The 24,607-nt window shown below is 37.9% G+C and overlaps 1 protein-coding gene across 2 annotated transcripts; it reads left to right on the plus strand.

Annotated features, from left to right (window-relative positions):
• Nucleotides 1–143: 143 nt before the first annotated feature.
• Nucleotides 144–22,851, plus strand: TMEM168 (transmembrane protein 168). Of its 2 annotated transcripts, none has more exons than XM_015629031.3 (5): nucleotides 144–279; nucleotides 3,441–4,710; nucleotides 12,320–12,462; nucleotides 14,852–15,126; nucleotides 18,847–22,851. In XM_015629031.3, the coding sequence occupies exons 2-5, from the start codon at nucleotides 3,517–3,519 to the stop codon at nucleotides 19,392–19,394; spliced, it is 2,160 nt and encodes a 719-aa protein (XP_015484517.1). In that variant the 5' UTR covers nucleotides 144–279; nucleotides 3,441–3,516; the 3' UTR covers nucleotides 19,395–22,851. The 2 variants fall into 2 exon arrangements, with proteins under 2 accessions (XP_015484517.1, XP_015484519.1); XM_015629033.3 differs by lacking the exon at nucleotides 144–279 and adding an exon at nucleotides 375–667.
• The last annotated feature ends 1,756 nt before the right edge of the window (nucleotides 22,852–24,607 follow it).

Raw genomic sequence — 24,607 nt, forward strand, 5'->3', positions numbered from 1 at the left:
GCCGCGGAGGCGCACGAGTCACGCCGGACCACAGGATGGGATGGGCTCAGTCTGCCTTGCAGTCCTGATTTAAACACAGTTTTCTCGCTCCCGTGCCTAAGCACCAGTTGACGCTGTTTGCGGGTTTGGTTGGGGCTATTGGTTTTCTCAGAACTCTATCCGGCCGCGCCCTGGCGCTGTTTGAGCCTCGGCGCGGCCCGTAGCGGGAAGGGCCGCGCTCGGCCTCGACATGGCGGCGGCCGGCGCGGGGGGCGGGAAGGTTCCGGGCTGCCTGTTGAGGTGAGAGCGGGCCGGGCGGGGTGGAGGTGCCGCGGGATCGTCACCGAGGGAGGCCCGGTGGACACCGCCGTGGGAAGTGAGGTCGGCCAGCATCGATCGGTGGCGCGGGGAGGTTGCCGAGGCACCCCGCGCCGCCGAGGCCGATGCCGTCACTGACCTTCCCTGGCCGGGCCGGCCCCGCAGGGCAGCTCCAGCCGGGAGCGCTCCCTTCCCCTCAGAGCGGCGACCCCGCTGTGGGCGCGGTGTGAACATCCGGAAAGTAACGCACTCCTTCAGCCGGGGTTAAGTCTGCTGTGTTAATTAGCTAAATGGGACTTTTTGGGTTTTGAAAAAAAAACTTACAGAACTGCTTTAAAGAGAAGAAAACTGCTGAACTGGAAGAATTAAGGTGAAGGAAAGTTGATTCATTATTTTAGATAGGTGTCACCTGGGCTTAACTACTGAACCAGCTCTGGGGTTTGGTTGTTTTCCCAACTTTCTTAGGGTAAAAACTACATTGAGAGCAGTGTCTCTTTACATACAGGAAAGCTATTAGATAGTTTGGTCTCTGAATGTTAATGAGGCTCCATTTTCCCTGAAATTATATTTGCAAAAGTTGACAAATACTTAAAAGTGGGTGTCCACATTCTGTTTTGAATCTAAATGCGATTTGTTGAGCACTGTAAGTCGTGTTCAACCTGAAACTTTAAAGCCATTAATTTAAAACAAACACGACAGCACTACCTCCCCCACCCAGGACTTTGAACAGTCCTTGTGTAAACAAAGTATTGACAGAAATTACTAGCAAATAGCTGTGTTTTAGAGAACAAATAAGTTATTGAAATTTCTCTTTAAAATTTAATTGCTGTTGTCTTTTTATTTGGTAATAGCTGTGTCGTGGGATACATTAATCATGAAGATGCACCTTTTCCACTTCACAAAAAGTCGACCATGTATTTTGGTTAAAAAATGCTAAGTGTGGTTTAGGAGTACACATTTTTGCTAATTGGCTAGAAGGTGGGGTCAGGAAGAAGAGATTGCATTCACAGTCAACTGTCATTTTGCAAATACTTTGTGCCCAAGTAGATTTTGTGTGTTTGCAGTAGGAACAGACATGATGCCCCATTTGTTCCCCCACCCTGCAGCCAAAGCAGCTGGTGGAGCCGGAGCAGAGGAGTTTCTCCTTCACCTTTCACTTGGTGTGCTGGCAGCAAAACTCCAGTTCTCACAAGCTGATCCAGTGAGAGTTGTGCTCTGTCAGAGTGGCTCCTTGCTTGCCTAGAAGGGAGTTTGCTACTGTTAATGATACCACAAAAAACAGTTTAGTGATCGCAGCAAAATTTTAAGCTAGGTGTGAGGCATGAGCTTTGACATTTGCTTATATGCAAAGGGCTCATTCCTGCTGGCTTCTGGGGCTCTTAAACTGAACGTTTATAGGGTTAGCCCCTTGACTTGGAGGGGCTCCAGATAGGCTCAGGAATCCAGATAAACAGGATGGCATATGTTCTTCAGAATAGCAGTGATCGCATGTCAGTGCTGTGGGTTGAAAAGAGATGGGAAATAATTTCTCTGTATTCGTGGTTTGAGCTAGAGAAAGCTGGAGGCAGGAGGAGGACCTGTGTAGCAGCTGAAATAAATGGTTGTCCATAAAAAAATGGATGTTGATTATAGTACAAGAAACAGTGAGGTGCAGTCAGTGCTATGAATCCCAAAGTATCATGACCTGGAATATGAAAGCTAACTTGCATTTGTGTTTATCTGTATAGTGGAGAAACAAAAGGGTGAGAGGAATTGGAAGTACCTTACTAAGTGAGGGGAGAGATATTGTGAAATATTAAGCATTCAAGCAACTCAGAATTAAGTCAATATCTGTAAAACACTAGTAATAAGAAATACGATGAAAACGCACATTTTAAATCTGAACAACTTTTAACTTACAATAATTTCATGTAATAGAAATTTGCTTTAAATATATGGTATGTATTCTGCTTCAGGTAAATAGTTTTTTAATGCATAGTTCTTCCAAGTAATGTCTGCATTGTTGTTGGGTATATAGCGTAATTTGGAACTCCATGTTACCAAATAAGTAATTTAAACAATAGTGTTTCTTAGGCCTAGTTTTTCTCTTCTGCAATTATTGAAGCTGGTTTTACACTGCATGTCAGACTTTGAATCTGCCAAAACTTACAGGCAGATCAGTCAATCTCTTTATCATTTGTTGTTTACTGGTTAAAAAAATGAGAATTTAAAAATCAAGAGAGAATAAAATCTAAATTTTGCATTTGAGTCAAGGTGTCTTGTAACATTTCCTTCACCATTATAAATAAAAGCAATAAGCTATAACCTAGCACTGAGTGCTCTTGGCATGCTGATTTCTTTCATACCAATAACTCTTCAGATGTCTCTGTAAGATGAGCAATTAGTTAATTACTTTAAAAATTATAGAGGCTGTATATAAGTCTTTTTATGTGTTATGTGTGAGACTCTGCCCAAAACATTACAAAATGACCCTTAAAAATACTGCCTTCCTAACTATATTAAAAAGAAAATCACATCAGTTTTTCCTCCTCAGAGGGAGGAAACTGGCTTGAAGGGGTGCAAATGAAGGCTTTGATTTTACATTAGGAGAAATCTCTACAAACCATGCCAAATCAGTTGTTACATCTGTGTGTCCACTCTCCTTTTGTGAAATGGAAATAATGATATATTTTTCACTGTGGGTTATGCTCATTAACTGAGTGGAAGTTCTTTTTGTAAATCATATACTTATTTGACTCCTAAAAGGAAGTCTTGCAAAGCATGCTGAAAAGATTTAATATAAAGTGAGAACTTACCAAATGTAATGGTGAAATAAAAGTCTTTTAAAATAATTCTAAAATGTTCTAGAAGAAAGTGACTATTGCAGAAGGGTTTTGAATATCCATAGATATCTAATACAGATACCTAATCAATGAGTTTTGTGGAAAACTGCCCAGGCCAGGATTGTTTTCCTCCCGTTTAGTTTATGAAAGAGGGTTTATACAGAACCCATTTTATATTGGTTTTCACACTTAATTGGTCTTTTTTATGTGTTTTTTACTCTAGATATTAAACTTCTTTGTGAGATGGGATGGGTCATGTTTATGCTGTGTATGTTTAAAAGGAATTATGTGCCACTAAAACTTTTCTTAATTCTCTTCCAGGACATCAAGGATTCTGGACCACTGTTACTGAAATGATACTACAGAAGGCAGCAATTACATTGTGTTGGTTGGATGGATGAAACCTGAATATTTACTGTCAGTCAAGTGGGTGAAACCCCTAACTGCAGTTTACATGTGTAGGTCACTGCGTTACTGTGTTAGTCACTGTCTCTATGCAGCAATGACAAGGCTAGAAGAAGCAAACAGAGAAGTGAACATGCACTCATCAGTCAGATACCTTGGCTATCTTGCCCGAATCAACCTACTGGTTGCCATTTGCATGGGCCTTTATGTCAGGTGGGAAAAAACTGCAGATGCACTCATTTTGGTAATATTTATTCTGGGGCTCTTTGTTCTTGGAATTGCCAGCATACTGTACTACTATTTTTCAATGGAAACAGCAAGTTTGAGTCTCTCCAATCTTTGGTTTGGCTTTTTGCTTGGCCTTCTCTGTTTTCTCAATAATTCTGCCTTCAAAACGGATGTGAAAGAAGAAGCTACAAAATATTTGCTTCTCTCTTCCATTGTTTTAAGGATATTATGTGCTTTGGTTGAGAGGATTTGTGGTTGTGTCCATCATCGACCTACTCTGCTGACAACAGTTGAATTTTTGGAGCTAGTTGGGTTTGCAATTGCCAGCACAACTATGCTGGTAGAAAAATCTCTAAGTATTATTCTGCTGGTTTTGGCTTTGGCCATGTTGATTATTGACTTACGTATGAAGTCTTTTTTGGCAATTCCAAATTTGGCAATTTTTGGGGCCATTGCATCCCTACTCTTTTTTCCATCACTGAAAATCCCCACAAACCCTTTTGCCTTGGCATGTTTCTTCAGCTGCCTCATTTCAGATCCTCTTCTAGACGTTTACTTCAGTGGACTTTCCGTTACTGAGCGATGGAAGCCCTACCTGTACCGTGGTAAAATTTGCAGGCGGCTTTCTGTCATCTCAGTTGGAGTCATTGAACTAATCTTTTTCATTCTTGCAGCCTTTAAACTACGTTATTTGGATCTCTGGTATTTTGTGATACCTGGTTTTTCTATTTTTGGAATTTTCTGGATGATCTGTCATGTTATTTTTTTTATAACCCTTTGGGGATTTCACACAAAACTAAATGACTGCCACAAGGTGTACTATACTCACCGTGCAGAAAACAACAGCCTGGACAGAGTCATGGCATCTAAAGGAATGCGTCACTTCTGTTTGATCTCAGAACAGCTGGTGTTTTTCAGCCTTGTTGCGACTGCTGTTTTGGGAGCTGTCTCTTGGCAGGTAAATAATAATCTCTTTATCTTGATCTCCTCTTGACAATAATCTTGAGAATTGCTGTCTCCATAAAATTCCTAAAATTTGATGGTGTGCTGTGGGTTAGCAGTTCAAAGTTGGAATGCATGGTTTCACTGTCGTGTGCTTTGAACATAACACTTTGAGCTGCCTTGACTGTTACAGCAAGTGCAGCTTACCAGCTTCCCTATGTTGGTAGCATGGGAAAAGGTAATGCTTCCAGGGCAAAAGAGGTGAACAAAGTATTTTGCATTTATCTACTCAGGAAATTGTTTTGCTTTTGAATTCATTGTGTCATAAAATTTGTTTTCAAAATAAATCACTGTATTTAACCCTAGTAATGCTCAGTAAACCTAGGGCTTTTGTTGTGAACAATTTTAATTAGATTGAAATGTATTAAGTAATGTATTGTTCAGTAATTTTTCCTGGCTTTTAATCAATTAAATGGACTCAGAGATCAGCTGATAAACTGATTGCTGGTATAACATGAGCTTTAAGTGTCTCACTTTCAAATCTGGTTATGCACCCCAGGATATGATATCTGAAAGACCAGTCATTAAAATCACAGTGTCCTTTAACTTTTCTTTCCATTTATGAGTTAAGGATGTTGTCTTTTCTTTAGCAAAAAGCATACATTTCTTTCAAAATGTTTGTTCAGTGCCCAAGACACACATGGTGTGTTGTCATAGTTGCAGCAGGACATTCAGAGTCTGTTTTCTTTTTCAAACTGATGTAAACCACAATAACAATTTTGTGTCCATTCACCTATTATATGAATTACAAACATAATACATATATAATATATGTAAAATATCACTTACAGTAGATCAGATTTACAGACATTTCTTTGTAGGATTTCCAGAACAATTTTCTGCCCACTCCTGTAGAATTTCTAATCCTGCGGATTTTCTTAGATTAAATAATCTTGTGGATGAATGGTATTAAAGATGTTAGTGGAAGATGAAATTAACAGTTAATTTGTAAGGTTCTTTGTTGGGGTTGGTAGTTTTGCTTTTTCTTTGGAAGATTATTAGCAGTCATAGCTATAGCATTTGAATTTGCCAAAGGGACAGAAGGAAATGGAGGCAAAAAAGTAGAGATAATAAACAATTCTGAAAATAAACAATAAACAATCATTTCAGTGCAAAAGTTGAGGGGAATCAAGTTGTCAAGAAGCAGGTTGGAGCCAGGTAGGTAGGAATAGCTCCCCATATGGTCTTGAGCTCTGGGGCTGTGCATCATAGCATGCCATGTGTGCCCCATGGTTACTGAGGCTCAGGAGGAAGCTGGACAAAATTCACTGGGGGTCTGAGAACTATTTGGAAACCATATCTGGCTCAGGAAGTTCTTAAGCCACTAGTGGTTAAAGTACTCGGGAAACATGCTTGGTCTGTCCTTATAGTCTTTCCTAGTCATCCATTTGGGCTCTTTAGAGACCAGACATTCTTCTGGGTGGACATTTGGTGCAGATTAATACAGCCATTCATACATTCTTATATTAAGGAATTTTTTTTTACATTTTACATTTACATTTTTAACATAATTTTCCTTAGAGTTTCTTAGGAATGCCAAGTATTCCTTGGTCATCAGTTCCTGAAAATGTGTTTGCTCTTCTAAATATTTTTTTTGTGTGTGTAAGATGAACAATTTTCAATCTTTGTAACATTAGAGTGGGATTTCTGTAGTTTCAGTATGTGTAAATTATGTTTGAATTATATATTATATCTATATGTAATAATATATATAATATATATTATATTATTATATATCTGAATTATATTTTAAATCTGTTAAATGTTAAATGCTTCACTGGAAGGTGAAGCATTTTTTGTTTTTTCCTTTCCTCACTACCGAAAATTTGTTTAATGATAGTGCATTTGGTAAGAGGTGGCTTGAAATCACTTTGTGGTCTGTCATTTGACCTCCTATGAATAGAATTGCTAAAAATCTGAGCCTTGGAAAGGTGCTTCCTAACAGTCAACCATAAATAATTAGCAATAGCTTATAAAGAAATCTCACAGCAAGAAATGGAGTGGTGGGAAGCGGGGTTGGGGGGGGAGTCCCTTTAATGGAAAATGTTTTGCAAGCATTATATATGCCCTCTTAACAATTCTAATAACTGCAATATTTGTGCTTCAGGTGTATGAAAAGTCAAGACCTAAAGCACCAGTTGTCTGTTAATTAGTGTCTAGAAGTATCTTATTAAAATTGCCAGAAAAATATCATATCTACTTTTGTGGAAAGGTTTTTAAAGTGAAGTGAATTAACTGGCTGTAGCAGAGACAGTGGTTTTCTTACTGGTGCAGAGCTGTTGAGGCTAAAAGTGCTGTTAGACAAGGCCCTTTCTTTAAGCGGAACCCAGCCTTTGATAAGACAAGGGTTTAAAGTCTCTGTACATGGTGTTTGGGGAGAACTGTAAAAGTAACGTGGTGAAGTTGGGTTCATTAAAAAATGGAGTAACAGCTTTTCTTTCAGTGGGGCATGTTTCAGCTGGGACATGGTCTGCTTCTGAGAGTATTCCTTGTTATAGCTGCAGAGGAAAGATAGCTTGTCCTGTTAGTAAAAATATACGGAGATTTTCTTTGCAAAATCTGCAGGAGATGGTCAGCACCTGCCTTTGCATTTGTGTGATTAATTTCAGTCAGATCAATAGACTCTTTAGCACCAACTTATTTCAGCAGTTAATCATGTGCCTGTTCATAATTAGGCCCTTGGATTGGACAAGATCCAGAAGAAGCCATGTAAATGACTCAAATATTACTTCTTCAAGAATCCAATAAAATGATGAAAAATTTGCAGATGAGGAGCTTGTAATTTTCAGACAAAGATCTTGGAAAGGTTTGGGGCACTCTTTTTCTCAGAAACTTAAAACCAAATTCTGTTAAGTGCTCTATGCCAAGGTCTTCTGTATAACTGGCCAAAGATAATTATTATCTCTGGAAGGCTTGTATTTAACATTACCAAGAGAAAAATTAACTATGTTAGAGCAGGCAAAGTAATGGAATGAAGTACTTTCAGTACATTATTTTTGGTTTTAGCGAATTTTATGGGCTAGTAAAACAATAGTATTTGTTACATGCTTGAGTACTCATACCTAACCAGAAAGTACCATTTAATTTGAATTATTTATAGGAGGCAAAATGAGCTTGCTGTATATGTGAGTACTTCACTGTTTGGGGAAGAGCTAATGATTTTGTAGTTTTTATTTTGGTGCAGTTGCCTATATATATAGTAATATCTATATTTACTTAGACATACTTTTAGTAACATCACAGGTTAAATTACTTGAATGCAAATCATGTCCATTCTTTCTCTCTTTACCCTTGTTTTCTTCCTGGCTTCTATTTTTAATCTAATCCTCCTCAGGCTTTGCTTGTTCAGGGATATTTTTTGTTGGTTTTTTTTTTCCCCAGAGGCCCTGCTGCATCCTCTGGCCTCTTTCCATATTTTCTCAAATATCCATGCCACTCCTGCTTTTTTTCATCTGTCTGGTCATGTTTTTGTCACTGACAGTTTTTCCCTTTCTTACCAATTTGCCTTCAATACCAGTGCTTTGCTGTTATTTGAGAGTTTTCTGTTGAGTTTCCTTTCTAATACCTTTATTCCCTCTTTTCCTACCGTTCCATCAGCTCTTAAGCTGAATCTTAAGTCCCCATTGCTCACTGCTCACCGTTTCTTCTCAAATTCACCCTCTGTTGTGTGTACTTTTGCTGCCTGTCTGCCTGTCTTTGGTGTGTGCTCAGCTGTCCTTGGCTCTCTACCTCTCCAGTCCTGTCCCAAGGGCTACCGTAGGCTGCCTGCTGAAATCACACTGGCAGCACACCTTGCTGCTGTCACCACCACTTCCAGAGCTCCTCAGTCCTGAGGAGGATCTCTGGTGACAAGAGAAAATATTCATTGTTAGTCTAAAGAGTCTATTATGTGTTTAGCCTGCTGTCAAAATTTCATTGATTTCAGGATTCACGTTTTTTTATTTAAAAACATCGGAGTGTTTAGTATGCTTTTAAACTGATAACTGCTTGTGGTTTTTCTGGAACAAATGCACATAGATTAAAGCACAGGCTTTCCCATGGGTAGAACGGGAGTAAGGGATGGGGAACACAGCACATTAAATCCATCTGCCAGTGATTGTGACAATAGTTTTCTGCTGAGTCTTTTCTAGATTTTACGACTGCTGTTCTAACAGTCAGAAGTAAAGGATTATTTCTTGATCTCCCTAGACTGTCCATTCAGTAACTTGTTATAAGACTGTTTCCTCTGGTAGCTGATGTACTGTGTAACTTTACCAATTTTTTCTTTAAGCTTTTTTCTACCTGTAATATACATATCTTGTCCTCATTTGAAATAAGCTATTCATCAAATGTTTGTGAATTAATCAACATGTTACCCTTTTTCTCCTGAGGCTTCTCTCTCATATAGGGTTTTCTTTTATACTTATTTTATTTGGGGGGTTTTGTGAATGTCTGTGTGCCTGTGTATAAAAACATAAATATTCAGTTTGGATAATGTAAAGCAGGGCAGTATTTTTGCTTGGAAATGCACAAGGACATCTTTGTAAGCTGTCTCAGTTATTGGTCTGTTAGATGCAATCCCAGGTACCCTGCTGTGTGAGCAGTGGTTTGTACGAGACAATTTCTAGAGGCTCCTTCCAACCCCAACCATTCGGTGATCCTGTGATCACCTCAGTTGACATATGTTTAGTGTTTCGTTTCTGTTTTAAACAGAAGGGCTCTTCTATAGGTCTTCGTAACTGGCTTCCAATTTAAACTAATATTTTATGCATTTTGGGTTTTTTTCTTCAGTTACACATCCATAATTAAATACAGTTCCAGAGTTATTCTGATTCAAATAGTTGTTATTCTTTGGGATGTAAGTTGTCCTGTCCATGACTGTAAAATACCTCTAAATTCTTCTGGTGTTATAACTGTTACACTTAACAACAAACAGTGCTCAAAAAAAGAGAAAGGGGAAAGATACTACTGCTAGTGAAATCTGACCAATCTTTTATTGTCTGTCATTTCAGTCATCAGAGGCAAAAAGTAGATTTTTTTCTTTTACCTTTTCTGTGTTACTTGAAATGAGACTTCATTGTTAATTCCTTTAGAACAATACAGACAAAGGGAAAAAAAACCCCCAAAAAAATAAGAACAGAACAAAAAACCCCAAAGATTAAGAGCTAAGTGATTTCTTGTGTTTTGGGTTTTTTTTTAGTAGTAGGATTGCCTAGATGGTCCCTGTCTTCTGTTTGCTTTTTGAGCAATCTGTCTGGAATCTATGGACACTTTGAGCTCAGGGATGTACTGCAGGCTCACATTGCTAGTTCAATCGAAAACAATGAAAATGGGCTGAACAGATGAAAGAACAAAATCCCTTTCTGGCTCTGCCTGTGCATCCATGGCCATCTGCTGCATTAAGGACCAGTCATCAAATCTTTGGGATTTAGTAAAGCACTGACAGTTTCCACCTGGAATTTTAGCTGTTTATCTTAAGGGAGGAACCTGTCTTCAGTTTTACTGCAATTACTAAGTCAGATATTTTTTGCTATTTGAAGTTCTTATTGTTTAGGTCTTTTAAAACGCTACCAGTCAATTTTTTGCAATGCTGGATTAAGATATTTTATTATCCTACTATAGATTTCTTCTAATTGTCATAAGTAATTTTTACATTTGTGACATATTTCTTCTAAATCGAAACTGTTGAAAAAGTGCTAACAGCAAGTGCCAGCATCTCTACATTAGATGGTTGTCTACAAATGTAAAACACAACATTTTCCTATTCCACAGCATGAAATGGCCACTAAAAAAATGACAGAGTTGAAACCTCAGATGGAGCTGAGTTGATTCATAACACTGTAGAGCTTATTTCCCATTTCTGTTATAGTATTTGGTCCAAACTCAAAGCAAGATAAAGAGCAAGATGGATCACCGAGATGATCCTTAGTATTTCTGTGCGAGATCCTTTTCTCACAAGTACTTGGGAATTTTCTTTGCCAGTTTGGTACCGTAATACCAATTACAGTGTTTTAAGCTTTCCTGTCTTCTGGTGATTTCAGGTAATTAATGCTATCAGTTAATGATGCCGTCAGTTAGTTATTATTTAATACCAGATTCAGGTGTTTATTTGTGATTAGAGGTATTGCTGTCACCATTTCAAGGACACATAGGTGAGATCCTTCCATCAGAAGTGTGATTTCTAAAACCAGGATAGGTAGCAAACTATTACTTCTTAGCATATTAGTCGGTAAAGCTGTTCTCTCAGGCTAATTGTGTTTAAAAGCTGAATGTAGTTGAGCTAGTGCCATGTGCCAACAAGATCTGGGTTGGTTTAGGTGTCATTTTTTTCAGTATAATATATTTTCCAAATTATTAATACTGTTCATTTTGTGTTAAGTTGAACTACCAGTACCCATCAAGTCACTAAGTCTTACACAATAAAGCAATATCCATATTAAAAAAACCCAAACCATTACTATTGTAGATTTGTACAAAGAGGGTGAATAAAACATAGAGGAGGTCAGAGACCACAGGATTCTTCTCAAGATGAAATCTTTAGCTATGAATTTACTTCTTTGCTACATAGCAAACGTCAATATTTAACAAATGCACCATGGATATTAAAGTTCTTGTTTAATTGTATACTATAATACTGTTTCTGTTTTTCCTAAAGCATTTAATACCTCATTAAACCCATTCACATCATGCTAAAATAATTAAAATTAATCTTTATCTGCTCTGCCTCTCAGAGACATGTGGCATTTCAGAAGTCCGTTTTTATTTTGCTAGTACTAGTGGTTGAGATGTAATTGTTGAAACTTCTTGTTTGTTTGTTTTTTACAGAAATCAGCTAGTAAGCGTAATATTTTCTAAAAGTGCTTTTCATTTCAATATAGGGTATTAGCTCTGTAAATGCTATGAAGTCCTGTAGAGGATGGTCCTTTTCATGTCTGGTAGTTATGTAACTGACAAAAATTGTCTTTTTAATTGAAATAATGCTCACAAATTATCTTAGAATTCATCTCTTGTGTGAGATGTAGTATTCCACAAGTTAAATGTATATTTTTAATGATCATAGAATGCTTTAAGTTGGAATAGACCTCTACAATCATTACATCCAGCCATTAACCCAGCACTGCCAAGTCTGCCACTCCCAAAGTGTCACATGTACAGGTCTTTTAAGTACCTCCAGGGATGGATGCAATACAGAGCGCTGTCATCTGATGCTAGATACATAATATCTGTGTCTTCCTGATAAAGGCCTGACCCTGCAGATGCTTACAGATCTTATTCTATGCACACAATTAGTTTTGTGGCATTTAATTTTCTTGCCTCTGTTGGTAAAACTAAGCTATGATCAGTTTTTACAGCTGAATTCTGCACTGTCAAGTGTTTTCAAATGCGTTCTTTCAGAAGAGTGATCATTGCTTACCAGCCACCTTCTCCCCAAGCTTTTCATTTGTCTTTGCAGTAATTCACAATGTAATACGTGGAAAAAGAAATAAACATTGCCAGTAATGCTTTGCATGTTTCAGAATCCAGTTATGTAAGATCAAACAAAAGGATTTTCATACAATGCCTAAATCTCTTAATTTTCTTTTTAGCCAACCAATGGGATCTTCATGAGTGCATTTCTCATTGTTCTACCTTTGGAGTCCATGGCTCATGGGCTTTTCCATGAACTGGGAAACTGCTTGGGAGGAACGTGTGTTGGGTATGCTATTGTGATTCCCACCAACTTTTGCAGGTATGGTTTCAGCTTCACAGTGTGTAAATGTACTGTCTGCTCATGGAGGCAATGCAATGCTGTTGCTTGGATTTTTCAATAATCAAATACAAATTCAAATAATAGGCAGATTTTCTATTTCTCCTTTTTCTCACCTTGGAATGAGTAACTCCAGCTTTCTATCTAGGTAATTTGCTTTTAGAAAGCCGATGAATACAGACCAGCTGTGCATAGGCAGATTTCACAGTCAGTATCTCATACTGAAGAAGAGGACTGGGGCATTTGGCTGAGACCAGGTATCTTACATGAGGAGATTTAATAAACCAAATAGATAGGTTCAAAATAACTTTGAAATCAGTTAAATGAGGTAGTGTCTACATTTAAAGCTCATTAAAATTTGATTTGCAAGTGGACTGCATGTCATGTATTGGTGTTGACAATTCAAAGCTGATTTTTGTTCCAACATAAATGTTACCATATGAGAAATGCGTGATTGTAAAGGGATTGTACTATTATTATTTGCCCATTTGTGTGTTTTTCTTATAAGCTTTAAACTTGAAAATGCTGGTTTTGCCATAAAATTAAAAGCAGTGTATGCACATTTTTTTTAGAAATGATAAATAAGAGCTATATAAATTATCTCGTCATGTTACAAGAGAAATAGAGTAGTAAGTTGAAATGAGAGGCTTCAAAATAGAACTGCTCAATTTATGAAAACTTCACAGCTTTAGTATGTGTAATGGATTTTGTGGATAAGGAAGAACTTAACATCAAAGAAACCAAAGATAATGTGCTAATCTTAGATAACTGTATCTTAAATATTGTAAAAAACAATTTTTCTGAGCTTCTGATATGCAGTCCTTCAGCTGTGCACCCTTAAAAAAAATTATGTCAATTATTATTACAGATTTGAAAAACAGATTTTCAAAATTTCCATTACAATAAAAATAAATTAATTTTGTTTCCATGGTAACAATTCATTCATTGTATTATATTATTCCGGCACAGGCAGTTCCCTCTAATTTTGAGCAAATGAAATACTCTTGAGCAACTCTCTAGGACCTGACAGAACTAAACTTCCTTATTAACAAAGCCTGACTGTTTCAGTGATGGACCCGGTCTTCAGTTGCTGAGACAAACAGTAATGATGAGCTATTCTATGTAGCTATACCAGTGGAATATTAATTTTCATAAAAGCCATAGACAGGTGAGATGGTGCAATATTTAATTAGGTAGGTCAATAAGGAGGCAGAGCTTTACACATTGACTTGCAAACAAAATACATGAAGAATACACAGATATATACATATATAGGGAAAAAAACCATAATGTCATATTTTGTATTAGCAGAGTAAGATTTATCTCCGTATTTTCACCTACAAAACCTCTCCATGTCTGTAACTGAGTATAAATGAGGCCAATTTGGCCCAGCTGTCAGTCATGTTCTTTATCATTACCCTTATTACATCAGCTGAAGAGTGATGAATGCTTTTCTCTTTCTAAAAATACATTCTGAAGGGTGCTCCCCTAACTGGGTGTCTTGCAAGACCAAATTTCCTATTATTATGATTAATGAATACCTGTGTAGACCTACAAAAAAAGTGTATTTTTATTCGGTATTTTATATACTGTATATATTTGGCTTTATTATATATTTATCTATATTTTAGATAAAATATACATATAACAATACAAATAAAATTAATTTTGGAATCCAGGGACTCTTTTTTATTTTTCTTATATATGCATATTCATATCTATGTAGACATAAATATAAATACATGGTTTGTTCCAGGTTTAGTTTGTAACTTTCTTAAAACTTTGATTTAAAACTGATTTTTTAAGCTGTGAATACTGTTATCTAAAATACATCTCTTATGCTGAAAGAACAGCATCTGAACAGCACAAACAAGAAAGAATTACTTTATTATTTGTGTGAATTCCATATTTCAGAGTATCTGACTGAAGTGTGTATGTGGATTTCTCTTCTGTCCATTATTGGAAACTAGTTTGCATTATGGTTTGTGCAGATTAGCACTCATTTTCCCTGCACTTCTTTCCAGCCATCCATGACAAAGTGCCTGTGTGAAGGCAGTGCTCCTCAGTGGGACCTGATGAAATTGTTGGAGCTTTCCTTCTCCCCCTCTGTCTCTCAGCTGCAGGAATAGTGTAGGGCTGAGTAAGGACTATGCTTTGAATTGAAGTGTGACAGAAGGGAGATAGGTAGTGATCCCTCACTCAAATACAGTAATTTGTAAATCTGTAAATTGAAAGTAAATATGAATTTAGAACAGTGCTACCTCATAGCAGAGAAAATCTGTGCAGGGGAAAAAAATCACCAGTTACTAAAAGTCCACTGAGCATGAAAAAAATATCAACCATAATCATTAGCTGTTCTCCTTCTCTTTAGTCCTGATGGCCAACCGACTCTTCTTCCACCTGAGCATGTCCAAGAGTTAAATCTGAGGTCTACTGGCATGCTCAATGCCATCCAAAGATTTTTTGCATATCACATGATTGAGACATACGGTTGTGACTACTCTACAAGCGGACTGACCTTTGATACCCTTCACTCCAAGATCAAGTCTTTTCTTGAACTTCGGACTGCAGACGGACCCAGACATGATACCTACATTCTGTATTACAGTGGTCACTCACATGGCACTGGTGAATGGGCACTGGCAGGTAAGTGGTTTAGGGTTGTTTGTTTTTTTTTTTTTAATTGTTTTGGTTATTGATAAACTTGCCAAATCAATTCATTAATTCTGTAGAAAATCATACTGTATTGCAAAACTTTTGAGTGTGCCTACTATCAGATTGTTCAGAATGGCAAAGAACCATCAGTCTTTGGAGAACAGGCTTATACAAGTTGCTGGCAGGGAGGGAAGAAAGGAAAAGGTAGTATTACAGAGCATGACTGTTAAGAGATTCAGAGACTACAAGAAATTGAGAAAACAAGCCAGGTTGAAGGCTGATTTCCTCTGCTGGTGGAGAGAATGGAGAAATGCAGAAGCCCCTTTGGTATGCAGGTAAGTTATTGTTAAGAGTGGCCCTTTTCTTCCCTTGCATTGTATGACAGGTAAATACTTCATGAACTTTGTCTTTTTAGTATTTACTGACTTTGATAATAATCCTTTTACAGCCAGCTAATCTTAAACTTATTCTCAAAATTGTCTAATATTGTTGACCTCAAATGTATTCTTTCAAGTTTAAACAGTTTCACATTCCCTCCCACATTATTTCATATTTCAAATCCCCTGATTTCCCTCCCACATTATTTTTGTATTCAATAAGTTAACTTTAAAGATTGCTTTTTTTTCCCTGCACAGAATTAAAGTGGAAATTATACACTCCTGTTCTAAAGACAGGTTTTTCCCTGTATTTTGAGGAATATTTGTTCACTGTAATGCTCTTTGTCAGCAGTGGTCCTCCAGGTGCTTGTGCCCTTCAGTAGGGCATGCCCTTCAGTGTGTGCTCATGCTGAGGTGGGTGTTCAGGCACAGGTCGGTTTCCATCTGGAGGCTCTGTACCTCTTTTGGTACAGCTCCATGCCTGAGCCTTTAGACCTGCTGAAGAGCAGTGTGTATTTTTAACTCAAGGGCTTTTTATCTGTATCAGAGATTTTAAAAAACCACAGCTGTCCTGTGAGCTTAGTGTGAGTGGTGAGCTACAGTGTATATAGGGTGGCCAGATGACTGCTCTGAGAAGGGGGTGGTTTGTCCGTAAGAGCAGCTGCCACCCTGTGCAATTGCCGAGTGTGTCCGCACCTTGTGTGGAGCAGACTGTCAGCAGAAGTCCACCTCCCACCTGTGCTCCAGCCAGCAGCATAGACAAAGTCAGCTTTCTTGCATGTGTAGAGCCAAATGTTGCTGCAAAAATAGGACAGCTTCCACCCCAATCCTAGGTTACTATATCTAGCCACCCTGGAGTGTGACTGGAGAGCTCAGGTCTCTCTGTACTGTGTAGGTAGCGGTAACCTAAATTAATGTCTAGCTTTTAGGAGAAAGGCCAAGGTAACTGTTAAAACTTTCAGTGCTGAAAGATACATTGTGTAAATGCAGTGGAATTCAACTTTCTCACAAAGCTCCTTTTCAGTTCTCTGTCCAACCACATCTTCAGCTTCTACTTGGATACATGTATAGTCACATAAAGGAGAAGAACAGGCAGCTGTCACAGGTCTTGCATGCTTTTTTTGTGATCAATTTTAGTTAAATTATGGAATGTAATGTGATCCTCCTTCCAGATATCACTGCTCCTGCATGTAACTTGAAAGTATAAACTGAAAAGATAAAGGCTGTTTGACTGTAATTGTGCCCCATGTATTAGACACTGGCATTTTGTGACAGATGAAACCTTGGTCATCAGTTCCAGTAATGTGTACTAGCCTCTGACCTGTAAAGAGGATGAAAAGAGATGGCAACAATGAAACAAAACATTCATCTGATTGAAAAAGTAATTTCTTACTGCTGGCTGGTACAGCGCAGAAGTAGCAGTGTGGTCTTTGCTTTGTAATGACATCTTTCAAAGGAGGCTTACTGAATTTAATTCAGTAATTATGTTTCTCTGTTGTTGCAAGTTGAGTTTTTTTATACACAGTGGTGTATAAAAGAAGCTGTTAACTACTCATGCATAAAGTATGAACAGTCAAATGAGCTGGGAGGTCATGCTGTCAGAATGAAGGCAAGGGCATGAGCTGGGCTAATAAAGCTTTGTCTCTTCCTGAAACTTTTGGCTTACCTGTTGTCCTACTAAGCCTGCCAGAGAGCCAGAGGTAGCCAGACACCTGTATTTCTTACACAGCTTGGTGCCTAAATCTTGTGCTGGGTGATAAGCCCGCGTGTTTGAGGTTCCTAGCGTCGGAAGCCAAGCATGTTTGCTTGTGTCTGTAAAGGATGAGATGATTTTCTTTGTGTGATACTGTCTAAAGGTGTTTTGAAATCACCTGCACTTCTACATAGATACACTTAAATAGTTTATTTATAAGCCTTTAAAATGTGAATAAATAAAGAACTTTTTTATAGAGAATTTGCATGGAAGGTGTACCTAGAAAAGGGAAACTACTTCTATAAAAGTTTCTGCTGTAAACAACTACAGCAATTTGAGGATCATGTACCAAGACAATTTACTACTTTAGGTTTGTATCCTAGAGATTTTTTTTGGTACTAAATTTTCCAGTTTTTTATTTTCTTGGAGAAAGGAGCAGCTCTGTAATTTTGCTTTTACTTTAACCCCAATTGCACGTACAACCCTTTAATTCTGAGATATTAATTTGAAGCACTTTCTTGTCACCCCTTACAGGTGTACTGTAAGTGCTGAAATATGCAGCTAACAACTTTTTAAACACTGCTTAATTATATTCCATAGTGAAAAATCATTCAGGAATTAAAATGCAGTAACTTTAAATACCTTTCTTCTTCTTCTTCATTTTTTAAAGTTGATATTTTCAAACTGTTTTTGTTGTAAACCTGTATCATGGCTTCAACTAGCCAAAACTAAGATAATCTGGATATACTGGTTATTTACTTTAATATCACTGGGGAGACAATGGAGAGTTATTCACTTGTTTGCAAGATGTTTTCATTAGGTACCTGAGTAAGTAGTCTGCTTTTCAAAACTACACAGATCCTGCAGCATGCAGTACACTTAAGCAGAAGGATTTCCCACTGTAGGTAGCATTTCAGGTTTAATTACATTCTCCTCTTTCAAAGTGCTGTTGGAGCAGGAGCTGAGACAGAACGTGAGAAGTTGGACACTAGTTGCAACCTGACAGAAAAAAAAAATATTGTGGAAAAATTCCAATGAGACTTTTGTTTCATTGAGCTGTAAATCAATACCAGTTTTCTTGAAGCACTGAAAACAGCTGTCTTTATAGAGAGAATCTCTTCATTCCTGGTCATGTGAATTTTTGTGCTTACGTGTGGCTTTCTCATTGTGCTTTGAAACTGTTTTGGTTTCCGGCATTTGAAATTTGAAATTCATCTCTTAGAGGAGCCTTTTTTTTAATATTCATAAAAACATGTTAAAAAAGAGTCCTATTCCTGTTCTTAAAATTATTAAGATTTAATACAAAATAAACTATTTCAAATTTTTTTCCTTGTTTATCTGTATTTTCAAGATTTCTTCAATTGGCTATAACTTCTTTCACTCTGTAAAGGAATTCCTTTTTTTTATTGGTAGTGGGTTTTCCTTCTAACCAAGGGTAAGTTAGTTAATGGCAAGTCAGCAAGTCAGTTTGTACCTCTATGGAGATATGCAACATTTACAGACAGGATGAATTGAAAACATCTGTTTTATCTGTCCAAATTGTTAAAGTAAGGGATTCTTAGAATCAGTCAAAACAGTTAAAGTTCTGCAGAAGTTTGTGTTTCTTCGTCCTGATGTTAAATCTTTTTGTCCTTGTGGCAGGGGGTGATGCTTTACGACTTGACACGCTGTTGGAGTGGTGGAGAGAAAAGAACGGCACTTTTTGTTCTCGACTGATCATTGTTTTAGACTGTGAGAACTCTCAGCCTTGGGTTAAAGAAGTAAGAAAAGTAAATGACCAGTACATTGCTGTGCAAGGAGCGGAAATGGCCAGAGTTGTAGACATCGAGGAAGCAGACCCTCCACAGCTTGGTGACTTCACCAGGCAGTGGGTTGAGTACAACTGTAACCCTGACAGCAACATCAGCTGGTCTGAAAAGGGCCGCACGGTGAAAGCGGTGTATGGGGTATCAAAGCACTGGAGTGACTACACTTTGCATTTGCCAACGGGAAGTGATGTTGCCAAACACTGGATGATATACTTCCCACGCATCACCTATCCATTAGTACATTTGGCAAACTGGTTTTGTGGTCTCAATCTGTTCTGGGTCTGTAAAGCGTGCTTTAGGTGCTTAAAAAGATTGAAAATGAGTTGGTTTCTTCCCACAGTGCTGGATACAGGACAGGGCTTCAAACTCGTCAAATCCTAATCAGCAACCAAAGAGATAATGAAGTGAGAGCTCTGTGAACTTTCTCACTGTACCATACTTAAAACTTTTTCTACGACTATTTTTCTCTGAAAAAGTCTTCTCTACTCACTTTATTCAGCTTTTTGAGCAGCTACAGTATATGCAACAGTTAGAAAATGCAATCTTAAACGTACATGTACATATGTAAGAGATTTATTTAATATGACCATGCATTTTGGAGACAGGTCACGTGTTCATATGTCTTACTTAAGGCAGCCTTTGTTTAGAGACAACAGTTTGATGGACAGGAGCTCTTTAGCATTGTGAATGCTAAACCATGCTGATCTGTCATTTATGTTCACTGTACGGTTTAAATACAGGAAAGGAACCAAGCTAAGACTCCAGCCAATTTACATGTCATATGTGATGGGGTCACTGAGCATATACAGCTACTGTATGTAAGTAGCTACCAAGAAGCATTAGTTTTATTTGCTTTTACATCTTGTGCCCTGCCTCAGTTCTCTACTGCCATCAGTGGAAATTTGCCACAGAAAACAAGGAAATCAGACAACCCTCTTATGCTCTGATACTTCTCAGATGGTGTGTTCTGAAGTGAGTTTTAAAAACATTCAGTGGTACTTCCAACATTAAATATCTTGCTGGTGATCTTTGAGCATACATTCCCAGTAGTTAATTCATATATGGAATAAAAACTGCACTGAGCATTTTTCCCTCACCTGTTAGGTGATTCTGAATTTTCCAGGTTCTTGTTAGTTTGTATTTTGAAAAGTTACTCTGAAGAAAACAAAGCAAAGCAAAACCCAAAGAATTTAACAAGGAAAATAATCCATAGATAAAAAATGGGAATACAAGTGTTGCCATGTTTGCATATTTATCTGAAGTCTTTGGCAGGCCTAAGATCTTGATTCTGTGAAATTTTGAGTAGAGAGTTGGACCAGTGAGTTCATTATCTATTAAAACCACTAGCAAAGTTTGTTTGGACAGATTATTCTCTTAGGAGAAGAGAGAATCCTCAGTATTCCTTAAGGTTTTCTCCAACCCACAGGATCCTGATTTTAATCCTTCCAGAGCTGGGTGGGACTCTAGAAATCCTTTCCTTCAGTCATAAAAGCTGTATAGCTTTTTTTATGCCATTTTCTCAAGTACTGAAAGCAAGGGGTGAAACAAGTTAAGTGACTAAGACAGTACAGTTTGTGGTGGTTTATTTGCATATGTGTGTGCAGTTGACCTACAGTTTACTGTTTTCTGTTTCCATCAGTATTTTAATAAAATTATTAGGGAGTAGCTGATACTTGTCTAAAATATAACTTCTTTTTTTTTTTTTAATTAAATACATGCAAATAGTATGTAGCTCTTAAAGTCTTTGCCGTCATAGCTTTTTCTAATGCCGTGTGAGCTTTTTAGCCAGCCAGGTTAGAGAATCTGCTAACACTGAGACCCATCAGTATCTCCTGAAATAAATAACGAGAGCTACAACAGCCAAAGCAATTTGTACCCACCAACTTCAAAATGGTGATTTTCTCAGCTCTACAAGTGGCAGCCACTAAGTTTCTTCGTTAGTATTTATTACACTGTGTTGTTCAGGAAGACACCACGTCCCACACCGATTTCCCTTTCTCCGTCCCCTTCCATAATGTGAAAAGGGGATAAAGAAATAAGAGATAAATTATATCCTATGAAGACTCAAGCCTTTAGGTCTTCTCTGAGTAAATGCTGTGGTTGCAGCTCTGTCAGGGATTTAAGAGGTGGCTGTTGTCAGTAAGGACAGAGGGTTCTCACACCATCTGACTTCAGGTATCCAACTTAAGTTCCTAATGTGGGAGCCAGAGGTAAGAGTCATCTCAGTTAAATTCAGATGTCCAAAAGCCAGATATTTGAATCCATGCTAGTGATCTGAAGTGCTCCACTGCTTATTAGCAAGGAGAATTAAATATTTCCAGAGGAAGACTGATTTGGTCTCTGTTCCAGGATGGATTTTCCTGTGATTGAGGGCACTACTTTTTTGTTTGTTTGTTTGTTTTGCTTTCCTGTGCCAAAGGTCAAGCAGACAAATCCCTTGTGTCTCTTGAATAACCTTAGAGCACCTCTAAGCTATCCTCTGGAGCCTGAGCTGGGTACCTAAACTCTGTTCAAGCACATAAACTGAATACTTGAGGTTGGGTTGAACAAGCATCCATCATTTTGCAGAAAAGCAGCACTGCCCTCTGCAGAAGTCACTGTCTTCCACTCCTGGTCATCAACTCTTGTGTATAGATTCAGAAAGACTGCCTTTACATTTGGTTTGTAAAATCACCATTGTTTTGGCTTCTCTTTCAGTAAAAGTTCAACTGATTGCATCATAAACTAGTACAGATTGAGCCTTAGAAAATTTTAATTAAGTCCCCATAAACACCTGATAGTAACCCTGTGAATATTTGAAGTCAAGAAGTTAGTCCTTTCTGTTCTGGAAAAGCTTTAAATATCAACCATAACACTTGTCATTAATTATAATGGACAGATCTTAATGGGTAAATCTTTACCTGCTACTGTTACATTTTTATGGACATCATCTGTATCTTTCTTTTTGTACCTGAAGGGAAACAAGAAAAGTGGGATTCCTGACCTCTTCTGAGTCTCTGAGCAGGAATCTGCTATGCAGTGCAGTGATGGATTTAGCTCTGGGCAGAATAAATGCAACAGTTTGTCCTGCTGTTTTGCTTCTGGATATTCAATGGTTTCCAGCTTACTTATCAAAGTTAGATTTTTTCTAGGGTAGACTGGATGATATTCAGCTGTTTGCTGAAAGGCAGATAGAGCTGAAAAATAGAGCAAAAATACTGTTTGCAAAACCAATCATGTGTTTGCAGATTTGTTTCTGTTTTCTCAGTTATAGAGCTCTGATTTTCTGAATTTGAAGTAGTTCTAACATGAGCTAAGGTGCTCCTACTTTGATTTTGTTACTGTTTTAAACATCAAAGGCATGGTGAAAATGCTAACTTCAAAAGAAATGTTTACAGCTGTTCAAATTATGAGGCCTTTCTGGACAAAGAGACCGTCATGTGTTTCAAAACTGTGGATGATGAGGAATTCAACTGCATCAGTTCTTCACTTTTGCACTGACTTCTATCAAGGGATCCTACAGTGACCCCCATTCCCAGGTGGAACTTTTCTCCAGCTCCTGATGCTTACACCTCTCCGCAGGTCTCTGCCCAGCCTCGGGCAAGTACCTGAGGGACAAACACTGGGAGCATCCAAGTGAGGAGTTATCCTCCTGCTATTCCTGTATAAAAGACAGGGCCTGAAAGAAATTTAAATCTGTTTCCAAAGAGTGTTACATATGCCATCAGTTGCATATACATTGTTTAGTGGTATTGTGTACAAATTTCTGGGAGAAAAACTTTTCTGCAAGGGTTGTCGCTGTACTGTATATTCAGACATTTTGCCATAAAGTTTTTTATAAACTTGTGTCATAGCATGATTTTATGTTGACTTTGTTTCATTTACACCCTGTATAGCATCAGCCTTGCTGAAACATACAAATGTACTGAGTTCTACAAATGTAATTCTTTTAAAGGGGTTCAAATTGCTTATTCACGGTAGTATTTTTCTCTGAACAAGTATTGGAGAGGGAAAAAAGCCATTCTTCATTTCTGCACTACTAGAGTTATGTATTTGCTGTTCCTTATGCTTTGTATGCCTTGTAGTTGTTGTCCAGTCTTCAGTTCAAGATTTTCCTAGAATAATTTTATTTTGTAAAAGCATAGTTAATGCTATGCTAGCAGTAAAGCGCCTCTGTTGCCAGCAGTAGGCAATGAAATTAGATTAATTTTCTTGTTTATAAATACCTTTTGTGGGAGGATTTTTATTGAAAATACGGTTTTTAGATATGTAAATAGATTTTTTTGAGTGTATTTATGATACTACTTAAATATATTTTGCTGGTTTGGATGCTTATTTCCATTTCATTTTTTTTTGTTTATGTCTTGATCACTTTCCAGATTTCTGTGCTCCCTCTTGAATTACATGGGGGTTTGCTATATAGCTTGCTTCACAGGTTTTTTATAACTAGAAATTGCAACAGAGTTTATGGAAAATAGAGTATTTTGAAAATACTCTAAGGAATATTTTTAGTTTAATAATTAATAGAAATGAGAAATACTACCTTTAATTATTGATGCTTTTCACCTTGTCTTTTTTTATCACTTACTCAACAAGCTAGTAAAAATGCTGCTTATACTTCAAGACATAATTTTATGGAGATGTAATTGAAGGCTTCCTTTACATGAGTACTTGTAGTTAGTCAAACTTCTTATCTCCAGTAAGATCAAGTTAATGGAGGGTTCCTGTGTGAGATCAAGCCTGGGAGAAGAAGCAGAAGGAAACTGTTGCTGCAGAATGGTGAGGAGGACAAATGCGCACATCTGCTTCTCAGAGAAGCTGCTGAGGAGGTTCCTACGCTTGGTCCTTGTGGGACAGTCCCAGCATTCCTCTTAACAAGCCTGGTCTTGTTCAGTGAAACTTTGGTGGGCAATGGAGACGCAGAGTGGTTACTGTGATAAGGGGTGATGGGCATCTCAGTGATAATCCAGTGTCCAGAGCTGCCAAGAAGTGCACTGACCACAGGCAGTTCTGGCACGTTGACTGGCTGAGTACAGGGACAATTCTGGCACCTTTTGGTTGGTTGGGGTTTTTTTAACAAGAGTTTAATTTTGGCTCTTGTACTTTGTGATTGAATTTATTAACTTTGCAATTTACTAATCAGTGTTCTTTTCTTACTAAACTTGTGTAGATCCTTTCCTTTCAGTCACAAATCCAGAGGAAGCCTTAGAGAACAGCATAGCTCACCCTCAGCCCTGCCCTCCTTATAATTCTATGGCTCTTTGAATGGAGTCAGGCAACCCAAGATACGTCTCCATTCATGGCACTGGGTTTGGGCATTTTGGTAACTGGTTTTGGTTACCTTGGAAATAACAGTCAGTGCAAATAGCTCTGTCAATATTGAAAGAATGTTTCTTCTTAGGTGTTGTTATACAGATACTTTATTATTGGAAAACAAGTATTTGGAGTAGGAAAGGCACCAAGGCGTTGATCAGTGTTACCTGCTGCACCAGCACCACCCTCAGCTGGTCTCGTTGGCTCTGTGAAGTCAAAATCAAGCTGTTACTGCTGGATTATACTGGAGACCAGAAAACTGGCACTGTAAAGGCCCTCAGTGTTATAGAGCTCACCTTTGC

The sequence above is a fragment of the Parus major genome, chromosome 1A (genome assembly GCF_001522545.3).
Source record: "Parus major isolate Abel chromosome 1A, Parus_major1.1, whole genome shotgun sequence".
NCBI lineage: Eukaryota > Metazoa > Chordata > Aves > Passeriformes > Paridae > Parus > Parus major.